The 12,889-nt window shown below is 47.7% G+C and overlaps 1 protein-coding gene across 1 annotated transcript; it reads right to left on the reverse strand.

Annotated features, from left to right (window-relative positions):
• Positions 1 to 6,009: 6,009 nt before the first annotated feature.
• Positions 6,010 to 9,107, reverse strand: LOC139048540 (uncharacterized). Its single transcript, XM_070522946.1, has 2 exons — positions 7,492 to 9,107; positions 6,010 to 6,364 (listed from the first exon to the last, which is right to left on the reverse strand). The coding sequence occupies exon 1, from the start codon at positions 8,885 to 8,887 to the stop codon at positions 7,613 to 7,615; it is 1,275 nt and encodes a 424-aa protein (XP_070379047.1). The 5' UTR covers positions 8,888 to 9,107; the 3' UTR covers positions 6,010 to 6,364; positions 7,492 to 7,612.
• Positions 9,108 to 12,889: the final 3,782 nt, after the last annotated feature.

Here is a 12,889-nt window from a genome sequence, read left to right on the forward strand (position 1 = left end):
GTTGTACGGAGATATCGACGCGTCCGAACTTGACCTCCGGTTCCAACCAGCAACAGCTTCTGTTTTATGGGTCTTGTCGTTATGATTAGGTTACGTGCTTGTCTTTGCCTTGTGATGATAGCCTTGCCGTAACACAGCGCACAAATCCCGACGTCACACTGCTACTGCTCAAGTCTAAGCGCTGGGTGCAGCCCTGACCAGTCAGCGTTTACATGCGTGCTGGAAATGGGTCGCAGTGGGTCGACCACGCGCAGTTGGGCCAACTCAGCCCGACCCGACGCTCGTTCAGCCCGATCGGGCAGCGTTTGCACGTGCTCGACAGGCCAATTCCAGCCCGAGAAGCCGACTGGACCCGCTTCTGTCAGGCGCATGCAAAACGCCCCGCTATATTACCGCTTGGCAGGGGCTATAGCCGGCGGTGCGTCTTGCTTAAGCGCACTCCTTCGTTGCATAACAAAGGAGAAATTAACTACAATGGGACCCCTATAAGATGATGCGTCAACACACAGCTATTATATTAAGTTAGAGCATGGTGGCCATTGTACGGAATTCACAAAAAGAAAGGAAGGAACTGAGGGCAACAAGATTATACAAAAAGAAAGCGAGACAGGTTAAAACTTGAACAGCTCACACCCTTCGTCAACACGTGTGTTATGGACGCTGGGTCATGTTTTCGCAGAAGCGCTGGATTCGAAAAGTCAATGTTTGAAGAAATTATAGTCGTGGATTGAACGTTTTCGCATCTATAAGTGTGTTGCAGTTCTGACGTCTTACAAATGTCTTTTTCCGAGTTATCAAACGCGCGATGTAAGTTCATAGCCTTCCTGACCGTGATTCTAGTGAGGATGCCGGAAATCTGGATTTAAAAATGAATTTCGCTGTTTTACCCGTCGAAAGCACGATACAATCATGAAGCACCCTGTAGTGGGAAGACTCTGGAATAATTTTGACCACCTGGGTTTATTTAACATGTGGTGATTGCATGGTGCACGAGCGTTTATTGCGTCTCGCCCCCCATTCAAATGCCGCGACCATTACCGCGGGATTCTATCCCTTTACCTCAAACTTTGGAGCTCGTATAGCAGTGCTCTTTCCTCTGCGGTCATTTCTTAAATTTCGATACTTTTTCTTTTGCCCCCTAAGTACAAGCCTACGTCATGGCTCTGGCCCCGGCGTCCTTATTTTGTCCATACGGCAAATTGGAGCCAACTCATCGAAAACGAAACCAAGCTTTTGAACTGGACGGTACGACAGCATCACGCGTAATTTCGACATGTCTATTCGATTCTACCAACTTTATTTGCGCCTGCTGAACCTATCGATGGGGCAATGCAAATCTGGGAAGCTAAGATGAACGTTCGGGGTGGAACCGCGTTGCGAACCGCAAGTTCAGCCCAAGGTCGTTCTTTCGTTAAAAATGTTTTTGCTCAAATTCCATGACCACCTAATGGTGGCTGCGCTGACGAGAGTCAACGAGGTCTCTTGAGCTGATTAGTTGCATCGTGCCGAGTGTTACGGGATCGTTATTACCTCTGGAACATTCCCATGTATCGCCCCAGTGACCTCAAAGGCATGCTTATATTTGTGCACATGTTCGGGGCCTGGTGTCGGTATATTTATTAGCACCCACTAATGGGCACGAAACAGTTGTGTTTTGCACGTCAAAATCGGCATAGCAACAGCACACGCTGCGCGACTGTCGATTTGAAGTCTCCCACCGTCACTGTTTGTGATGCCGCCTCGCGCTGCACTAAACCACTGCTCGTGGAAATTCAAGTTTGCATAACTCAAAGCCTGCACTAGCTCATTTTAATCGCTGTTGGGCGACTTTAATGCGTATCGCTTACTTGGAGACCAGGTTAGCGGAAATTGGGTGCGCCGCACAGTTGACACAGTTCGCGTTCTCCAGTGATCTCAATGTTTACGTAAATACCCTCGAATACCAAACCTACATTGCAATCCCATGGTTGTCACAACTGAATATGACCACCCTTGCTCTAGCCTCCTACGGCTTTGACTGGTTTCTCTGCGATTCCGAAACAACGGCCATCAAAACATCCCGTTCTTTTTTTTTCTGTAAAAAGAAAGGAAAGCCTCAACAGAAACGCCTCAGAAGACTTGCGTCACCAAAGTTTCTGAAATCACTTATTCTAATTGCTTCCAAGTGGTTTCACAAATTGACTTTCATAGACAAAAGAAGCTCTAGAGCTTGTGAAATTAATTCTATATATTTATACTAGAATAACGCTCGCATAAAACACATTTACGACAATCACGTGCGATAGATATTTCTTGTGGACAACGAATTCAATAAAAATGCACAAGGGCAATGCGTAGGCAAATAAAGTTGAACCACAACATACTGCTTACTCGGAGATTTCTAAAAAAATTATTACAAAACTTTTGCCACTTTGAAAGGCACACTGATCTTCATAAAGTATCCTTCTCCAACTGGATTTGCACATTGTCAGCAGTGATTGAGTAAAATTAATTTTCGGAGTCCAAACTGCTGATGCCCGTAGGTAGGCGGCCACCGTATTCCAGGTAGCCCAGACTTGTCCACCAGCCGAAGCTGGTCCTCAGGAGTTGGTCTAAGGAAAACACGTTACACCTCCCATTGCAAACCTCATTCAGACAAGAGCACACCACGCAACAACTTCCACCTCTTCCACATCTTGACGCTGGTTTAATAATTGTAGCGTTGTACATTTTTATAAGTTTTGAGCGCCCAAAAATTCCCCAAAGCGATCAATACACTGGTAGTGGTCATCACACTCGGCTCCAGCAAGTGAAGCCTACCTCTTACCACAATCCGACTAATGACTTTTGAAGTTTCATATTTGTCGTAGACTTGTTTGAACACAACAAAGTGCTTTGGACGCTCTCCCAGACCGAACAAGAATGTTAAAGGGCCCCGAACAATTGCAATAGCGTGGAAAAAAATATTCAATTGCCAGTAGGGGAAAGAGGAATATTTTTAAACAATTATTTATAAAATGAACACTGTGTCCATGCATGAATGTATAGGCAGTAAGGCAACAAATATTCAACGGCAGCTTGCACTGTGGTTTCTGCTTTACACGTGTGTTCTAAAAAACAAGGTACAAATTATTATGGTTATTATTTTTGATCTCATTTGAAATGAGTGAATGTGCTCTGCTCAGGGATTTGAAGGGCTCACTCTTCTCATGTGAAAAACTTTATTTCAAAATACCCGACGTATTTCCTTCTAATATTTATTTATTGTTTTAACCTTTACCTTTCCGTATTTCGTGGTTGAAAAGGTAGAAATGGTTACATTGCAAAAACTTACCGGCCATGCAATTCAATTTCATCACACCAAACTACTGTAATGAATTTCATTTATGGCAAAATTTAAGAGCAACTTTTAAGTTCCCATCGATTGTTCTTCCTATACTCTAAAAATCCTCACAACTGTGCGGTTTCACACCGTGGGAAGAACGGGCACCCCGTGTTACATTCGCGCTCCGTAAAAACACTCGATAAAATTAGAGGCAAAAAAGTTACACGAACTACTCAACCCTTTTCTCTTGAAAAGTGCTTGGGGTAGAGTTTGCCAGCCCACAGAGACTGCAGTACTTTGAAGAACTGGTTGACAGGCATCCGTTACGTCTCAAGTTCTTCGCTGGAAAATCCTGCGGAATGTCTAGAAGCAGTACGCTGTAACTATATCGGGTCCCTTTTCACGGATGTTGCCGTACAGCTTGACAGTTTTTATTAGTGCAAGTAAAACAAGCCTACGCAGTATTCAAAGCGTTAAGCCAGAGGCGCTCAGGGTTTGTCTAGCTCGTCGTCGAAGTGCATCAAAGGCGGCAGCAATTGCAATCGCCAAAAAGCATTTCATCAAGTCTCACATCACAGTTGAAGCACTAAGAGTGCACGTAAAGCACCTTGCCCACACCCCTTTCCCCCTTCTAGCCTCTCTGCGTGCGGGGAGACCACGTGCCAAGTTCTGCCGAGCGGTATACGCACATGGTGAGGCCATACCATCTTGCTTCAAACCTTCCGTGAGACCTTTGACTCCTTTGACTCCTTCTTGGCGCCTCATTCACCCAAAGATCAACCTGACAATACCAGGCGTACGAAAAAAAGGCAGATATCTCATCAGCGGCTCTCAAGCAGCATACCTTATATTGATTAATTGAGAAGTATCGCTATCGCATTCGCATGTACAATGACGACTCGTTGCTGCCGTAGAGCTTTACCGGAGCTGTCGTAATTCCAGCAAAAGCCACCCATATCAAGTTGAAAACGTCTCACTTGACAACGTCGACGGCAGCAGAACCCGAAGGGCTTCGAGTATTACGACACTTTAGCAATGACGAACCAACACAGAAATGGTCGATTTTCTGAGACTCGATGGCGGTATTACCACGTTTATTGTTAGCTTTGCGACGCGGTCCGCGTCATGACCAATTGGTATTTGAAATCACAGAAGCCATACACCACTACACTGAGAAAGGACATGAAAGAATGTTTCAGTGGAAACGAACTCTTTGTGATTTCTTCCTGTCTCTTAACGTTTCGTCCAACATTTTTCGTTGGGTCGCGATTCGCGCCGTCCTTAATTTCTTCTCGAACTTTTTTGTTAACCTCCAAGTTTCTGCGCCATATGTTAGCACCTGTACAGTGCAATGGTTGTGCACTTTTCAACAACAGTGGGAAGGTAAATTTTTATTGAGCCTGACAATGAAAATCTTGTTTACGTTATTTGATATATGTTTTGACTATGATAGCTTGCGGTCCCATCACCCGAGAAAAATTGTAAGGGAGAAGCTTGTGTGACGCAAAGGAAAGTATGCGATCACGTCTAGACCACGATGGTAATGACAGTAAGGTAAAAAAAGGGAATATCACATCGCCAGATGCGTTTAGTGCACTATAGTGCTCATTACAGAGGACCTGAAGTCAATGCTACATTACCGCACAAAGTACTGAAAATGTCCAACAATGGTGAGATTGAGCATATAATAAATTGCTTTGTCTATATCGAGACAGCCAATTTGTCAGATAGTGTGTGGTGTAGCGCGAAGCGGGACAAGCGACAAAGAAGAACGATGAAAACCACTTGTTTGCGCAACCACCGCGGTTCTCCTGCACCGGGATGGTTCAGAAGAGCGTCCGCTTGAATCTGTCTTTGTCCCTGTTGACTTCAAAAGCAGCGGGGGTCCCCTTATACATACAGTGTTCGACAACTTCGAATAGTGAATTCTACAGTCGAATACGATATGAATAGCAATGACCATTTTGTTCGTATATGATGGCCTGAACTGCCGTCGTCCTACAGCTTTGGCCACGTTGGAGGACCAGTACGGAGAGAAACTGCGTGCGTGATGGCACGCAAAAATTTCGGATAGTCGCATGCACACTCCAAATTTTCAGTGTTCCACTTCTGCGGCTAAGAATTCAATATGCTACGCTGTATATGGAAAGTTATTTTAATGTGTCTTTTGAAGAACATCCCTGGAAAGGAGCGTGTGTGTCTCAGCAATGGATAAAAAAGTACTCGACCAACTCTACTCTTCGGCCGAGTACACTGCGCAATCTCTCGAACACAGTGTTCGCACTAGGCACACGGCTTTGCTTCCTGCTCTATTGCATTCACCACTGGGCTTTCGTGCATGGCCTCCGAGATGCGCCACCCGATCTCGGAGGTCGTGTCTCGCGCTTTCGTACTACCCGAAACCGACCAGCGTGGCACGGAGGGATCTGTTGATCGGCGTTTCCACAGCGCCACCTGGGCATTCTGTAACGCCCCATTGCAAGTTCCCCAGTGCATGAAACGAAGCAGCATATGGCTCTTGCGGTCCGGAAGCATTGCCTCGCGTATAGCGCGATTTATTTAACGGGCTCAATTAGTTTTGCAGGGCCCCTTAGCGCAAGTTCAAACACTCAGGGAAGAAAGAAAGATAAACAAGCGTTATGGCATACACATTTCGAAGATACGAATGAAAAAAAGCAAAGGATAAGCTGTATCATTGTAGGCACTTTTAGGCATATCTAAAATTTTATTACGTGTCGGCCGTGCCTTCATCTAGATGATCTGTGTGAAGTCACGATTCAGCGGCTTGGCGAGTCCTATGAACGTAGCCGTCGAACAATAGAGGAAGCAGGGACCGTCTCGAACCAGGACGCCACCGGTTGGAGCGCCAGCCCGCCTCATCCACGTGATCCGCTTCTCGATGCCGTCGGTAGAGTTTCGGTAGTGAACGTGTACACACTTTATGTGAGGCTTCAGCCTGTCGCTGAACGCCAGCACGGACACCTCGGCGACATTGTCCAGTGACGTCACCGCCGACAGAAGGCACAGGTACTGCAGGCTGGCGATGCGGGAGATGTTTTCCTGGAACGATACGACGCCCGCGGGAAATGACATTACATTCTTAAATAATTTAGACCTTCGGGAATTGAAGAGCGTGATTTCTTGAACTCGCACTCTTATGCCGAAAAATGAAACGATGCAAGGGTGCGAGTTATAGACATCCACATTGTTAGTCCTTTTTTTAAGGGTGCACATTAGTTTACAGTGCACCAGGGGAGGGCCTGAGCCTAGAACGTCTTCCCGAAGCAATTTCAGTTGCACCTATCTAACCCTTCGATTTTCTTGTTTCCGGCAAATCTGATAAAGAAAAATTAGGCTGTCAGAACTTGTGCTAAACACCGAAGGAATTTGAAGGGAGCAAATCGGTTGTGTGTTACGGCAGGAACTTATGGTTGCGATGGGTTGCCTGTTCTGAGCGAAACGGCAAGCCCTGCGAAGCGTTTTTTTTTTGTTTCTTCTGCCGTCACTCATTACCGTTTCAGAAAATAAAAGTTTAGCTCTGTCTCTCTCTCTCACCTGTCGTTAGAGGGCGACAGTGTCTGCTAGCGTAATATTATATTTACTTTGCGTTATTATCTCAAGAAAGATACGGAACCACAGTATACAAAATGCAGAAGTACTTTCTTGCTGATTAGTTTTTGGTAATGGACAAGTAACGCACCATGCAGATTCTGTTTTTTTTTTCGCTCCCGAAAAAGAAATGCGCACCTCATGTCACAGTGGTGGCAAAACGATGGTAGACATTTCGGCATTTTCGGGTGGTGCTAGCGAATACTTTGCCTATACAGTTGCTTCCTGTCGTTTCATGCAAAAATACAATTCGTATATCTTATTTCGTTGTAGGCGAAGCTGAACAAGGAAAACAAAGGCACATTTCACACACAGCGCTGTGTCTAATGTGCCTTTCTGTAAGATATAAGATATGTCGTACCATGAAGCTACTATAGCTATCCTCATCGACAATTAGTGGTCTTCGATCTGTCCTACCTCTCTCCATCATTTTGCATGCATTTTGCGAAGTAGCCAACTCGCTTATTAAATAATAAATGGGGAAATTTCAGTTCTGGCGCCGTTGACATGCGCGGAGCAGGGAACTATCCTTAAATATACTCGTGGTACAGAAAGCCCGTAGCTCAAACCTGACTCACCAGCAGAGACGCCTCACCGAAGGGCAGGGCATCGTGCCGAAGCACGAGACAACTCAGCGAGCTGTTTCTGGCGAGCAGCTGTCCCAAAGACGGGTAGTCTGGGTGCGACGGATTGGGGCAGTCAGAGCCGCACGGAAACCGCTGGACAGGTCTCGATGAACCAAAGGACGATACGGCCATGCACTTCGGTGAGAGTCAGCCTGGCAAGCGCATTGGGAAACACGGGGGCGCGGTCGTACATTGCCGGGATGTCTTTGGGATCGACGTAGAACTCACCCTCGCAGACGGCGCACCGAACGAAGCTGCCCTTCCTATCGATGCGCACGTCCAGTTCTTTGAAGTTCGGGCAGTTTTGCGCCAGAGCGCGCAGAGCTGACGGGCGGCGAAGCCCGCAAGGAGTCGCCGAGAGGGATTGCAGATGCTCCAGCGAACCGTCCTGGAGCAGTGCCGTCAAGTCGAGGTCGGGGCTGAAGTGAAAGGCGCTTATGTTAAGCTCGACGACCTGCCGGAGCTTGGTCGAGATGAGGTCGCGAAGACTGTTGCGGCACACGGCGCCCGCCGTGGCGTAAACACCATAGGAGGGCTGTGCCGGAAGTAGCAGAAGACAGAGTTGGCGCACGTTGGTCCAGAAGTGTCCTAGGGTGGCCGCGCGAAGCCATTCAGCCGTGATGCCTTCTGCGTGCTGGACGACAACCAAGACAAGCTGTTGTGGCAGAATGATGGGACCAACGCAGCCGACAGCGAGATCTCTCAGAAGAACGCAGTTACACATGTTGCACGACCTTTTGTAGGTGACGTTGCCACAGACGGCTGCGCAACTCGTGAAATCCAACGGTTCAGAAGCCAGGCATTGATTGGAAGCTGGCACATCAGAAGAGAATGAGAATGTCTCCAAATTGACGCCGTGTTTGAGGATGGCGTTACATTCCAGAAGCGCGTTCAGAAAGCTTCCGCGCACGAAATGAACACGCAGCTTGTTCAGCTTCGGGCAGTAGCGCAGGAGCGCCAAGAGGAGCTTGAAGTTCAGGTCGGCGCCCACTTCGGCGTACATGCGGCGGAGATTGAGAGCCAGAGCGCCTGGCAGTTGCGACGCGGTGTGGTGCACCTCCCTTATTTCCGAGTTCACGTCGGTCTCAGCCACGAGGGAGAACTCAACTTCCTTGAGATACGGAAGCCGTTCCAGCATTAAGCTGAGCATGCTGCTCGGCGGGAGCGGGCAGGCGACGCACCGCAAAGATTGGAGTCGCGTGCATTTGCCGATGTGCAGAGGCAATTGGTTGGGTTCGAGACGAATGCAATTTGTAAGGTCCAGTTCGCGGATGTTGCTCACCTCTTTTATAGCTTTCAGCTGCTTGGCCAGAGAAGACACTCCTTGGTTGGCGCGCAGTCTCACCATTATTTCCGAGTTCCTGTGCCGTGTTTCATTATGGGAGCTGTGCACAGTCGTCGAATTATAGAGGCTCTAGGGGGGCGGCCCAAGGAGCGGGCAAAGGCGCAGGTGTTAAGTGAGCGTTACGCACTACTTTTGACAGATGTTTGTGGCACCCGTGATTTACTACGAGCGAGCAACGTGAAGTCACGTGGGTGCGGTGGCGCTGTGGTCCCTCCCAACGCATGCAAAGGAATTATGTCAGCGAGATTCGCGAAGGAGGGCGTTACCCGGAAAGTGCACGAACGAGTTTTTCACTTTTACTCGGCAAAGATAATTCTTCATATGCGCGAACAGCGACGAAGAGCAGCAGAAGTGACAAAGTTGTTCGCTCGTTTCACCCTCTTCCGTGTGCCTGCTTGTTGACAGCATATATTTATAGATGCATGAACCTTTGGATATGATACGCTACACGAGATAAGATTTTATCTAAGCAATGCATGTGTGGCTGCAGTACGCCGGATGCAGCTTCAAGCGATATATCCTCTAACCTTGTAGGCTACACTTACGTGAACCCAGCAGTCAGAAAAGCGGGCTGACCGATTCTGACGTGATCGGCCGCACTTTTGCATGAACGTGCTTCTGACAAGTCTTGATGAACGATGGCATGCAGCATCGTGCCGAGACATCAGCGCGTTCGAACTGGACTTCCGGTTCGCGCAGCCACCTGCAACAGCTCTACTTCATGGTTCATGTCGTTGTGATTAGGATGGGTGCTCGTCTTGGCCTTGTAATGATAGCTCTTCCGCTGCACAGCGCATAAATCGTGACTGATCGGGGACGCAGCCCCGAGCAGTCGGCGTTTGCATGCACGCTGCAAATGTTTCCAAGTGGGTCGACACCGTGGAGTCGGGCCGACTGAACCGATTCGACGCTCGTTCAGCCCGACCGGGCAGCGTTTGCGTGAAGTCGACCGGGCAATTCCAACTCGACAGGCCGACTCGACCCGCTTTTGTGGAATTCATGCGAAACGCAAGGTAAATTGCAAAACGCCCCGATATTAGCGCTCTCACAGAAGCTGCAGCCGGCTGTGCATCGTGATTCAGCGCGCTCTTTAACTGTTTAACAACGGACAAGTTAATGACAATGTTACACCGGTAAGGTGATGTAATAACTCGGTACTATTATTTTTCGTTAGAGCATGGTGGCCGTTGTACAGAAGTCACGAGAATAATAATAATAAAATAGAACTGAGGGGAACAATGGTAGACAGAAACAAAGCGACACAGAATAAAAAGTGAATGGCCCGCTCCCTTCGTCAACAGGTGTGCTATGGAAGTTTAGTATTTCGCACAAGCGTGGCGTTCGCAAATTCAACGTTTTAAGAACATATTTTATGGAGGGGTGGGCAGAGCTCCCCAGTTCAGGGCCACAGTGGCCTCTGCCACCTGCCTGACTTGGCTAATTAAGGACTCTTATCCTGCCAATTTGGAACAGGTGAGGTGTGCCTCCCACTGGTCCGTTGTGTGACTGCTATTTGGCCCTAATACACGTAACCTGGGAGTGCACTAAACTCACGAGATAACTTCACTGCGTCGTCGAGCATGGTTCACATGAGCTTGCCGCCAAATTAGATTTAGAAATAAATTTCGCGGTTCGAGACGACCAATTTGTAGGAAACTGGTGCAGCGTGAAACGGGAGAAGGGACACCGAAGAACGAAGACAAGCGCTTGTGGTCGTTTTTCTGTGTCCCTTGTCGCGCTTCGTGCTGTCGTCGTTCTTCTGTGTCTCTTGTCCCTCTTCGCCGTGTCCTCGTTCTTCTGCGTCCCTTGTCCAGCTTCGCGCTTTGCTCGTTCGTCTGTGTCCCTTGCCGCGCTTACCGGTGTCCTGATTCTTCGGTGTCCCTTGTCCCGCTTCGCGCTGTCTTCATTCTTCTTTGTCCTTTTCCCGCTTAGCGCCGTCGTCGTTCTTCTGAGTCCCTTGTCCCACTTCGCGCTCTCCTCGTTATTCTGTGTCCGTTGTCTGCCTTCGCGTTGTCCTCGTTCGCCTCTGTCCCTTGCCCCGCATCGCGTTGTCCTGGTTCTTCTGCGTCCCTTGTCCCGCTTTACGCGGTCCTGGTTCTTCTGTGTATCTTGTCCTACTTCGCCTTGTCGTCGTTCTTCGGTGTCCTTTCTGCCGCTTCGCGCTGTCCTCGTTCTTCTGTGTCCCTTGTCCTGCTTCGCGCTCTCCTCGTTCTTCTGTGTCCACTTTCCCGCTTCGCGCTGTCTTCGTTATTTTGTGTCAATTGTCCCCCTTCGCGTTGTCCACGTTCTTCTATGTCCCTTGTCCAGGTTCGCGCTGTCCTCGTTCTTCTGTGTCACTTGTACCGCTTCGCGGTTTTACTGGGATAATACATATTCTCTTAGAGCTAAGTGCCTTCTCTCCTAAAAAGTAAAGGAAACGTATTGCAAAGGTAGTTAATAGTAGATTGCACATTGTACATCATTTTGTACACAACGAGCGCGGAAAACTTCAAGCATCCAATGAAGGAGAAAATATGGAGGAAGGGAAACAGCGGCAACAACATTGCATAGGCACACAGGGTGCCACAAAGCCCAATGAAGGTGCATGTTCAGACCCCTAGATACAGCTGCACACGGCACATCATTTTTGCGATATATTTTTTTGTAGAAGTTACGCCCGTTCCAAAGAAATGAGTCTGCAATAGCCTTGCACAGCTAGTAGCAAAGGGAACTTGTGTGCTTCTCTGAAAGCATCACATGTCTTTCAGCGGGAAGAGTGTGAATGTTTATTTTTTGGGACCTTTAGCCCGAATGGACTGGTTCAGGAAACTGCAAACCGATTCGAACCGTTAATATTTTGGCTGCGGAGCAGAACCAGAACCGAACCCAGAAGATTGAACCCGAAACCGAAGCAAGAAGTTTTGGTTCGACACTCTGATTTTAACGCACCATAAACAAATTGCCTCGTTTAGTTCCCCAAACATGTCGGGAAAGCCAGCTACGCGTCTCGAGTACCACATGATAATAGGAAGAAATTGAGTATTTAGTAATTGCATTCAAATCACATAATTCAGCTACACGCTTCAAACTTTGGGTACGTGCTCCCGGTGACGAGGCCACGAGTCGTTGTATATGTAATGTAAATGTAACATTGTGAATGTAACACTGTAAATGTAAGCTGTAGATGCCACATTGCTGCAGTATTTGGTTTTCTCAACGCAGCGGGAACATATTCTAAGCTTGTCATGTAACGCCTCCAAAGAAGCAGAAAACGAGTTTATATATGCTGTTTTCACACAGCCCTTAATTAACCCGCACATTTCATAATGTGCCAGTGCATAACCCATACCATGCAACAATTAACCCCCGCCCCCGGCTCACCCCATTGTTTAAACACTTGGTGAATAATGCATTTCTCTCAGGGTACCTCGAAAACATGTGATTATGTTTTCCCAGCACTTCTACTTCACTAACAACTTCACTGACAATAACTTCAACAACTGCACTAGCAACTTCCCCGTAAAAAAAAAGCAGAATCAGTAGGTTTCAGCAATTCTCCTTGATGTGGATTCGTTTAGGGCGCGGTAGCAAGTTTTCTCACCAGGCACTGCCAACTACTAAGAACTTCGACTCTCGTCTCGCGACGTGAGAAAGTTCGAGAGTACTCGTCTTATAAGGGTTCCAGATGATGGGTTCACTGTGTTAGTGGCAGTATGGACGAACTAAAGATTTATCATTGCACCATGTTTTCAAGTGCTTCTATGTAGCAACGATACGAGTGCTGTATCACAGTATATCTTCTTTATCTCAGATGCAGTGAATCAACTGATGATGTTCGGGTATAAGGAAGACATTGCATCGGTACCGGGAAGCGTTCTCAAAGAAATCTCGGATACAGATTGTTTTCACAGCTTCAGCGTCCTTGACACACGAGTTTACGCACGAGTGTACTGCTTGGTCTGGCATCGTCTGCAAATTTCTTATTGTAAGTTTTAATTGCGGTGGTTATTGCCAATTTTTTGTTGG

This window comes from Dermacentor albipictus, chromosome 8, assembly GCF_038994185.2.
Source record: "Dermacentor albipictus isolate Rhodes 1998 colony chromosome 8, USDA_Dalb.pri_finalv2, whole genome shotgun sequence".
Classification (NCBI taxonomy): domain Eukaryota; kingdom Metazoa; phylum Arthropoda; class Arachnida; order Ixodida; family Ixodidae; genus Dermacentor; species Dermacentor albipictus.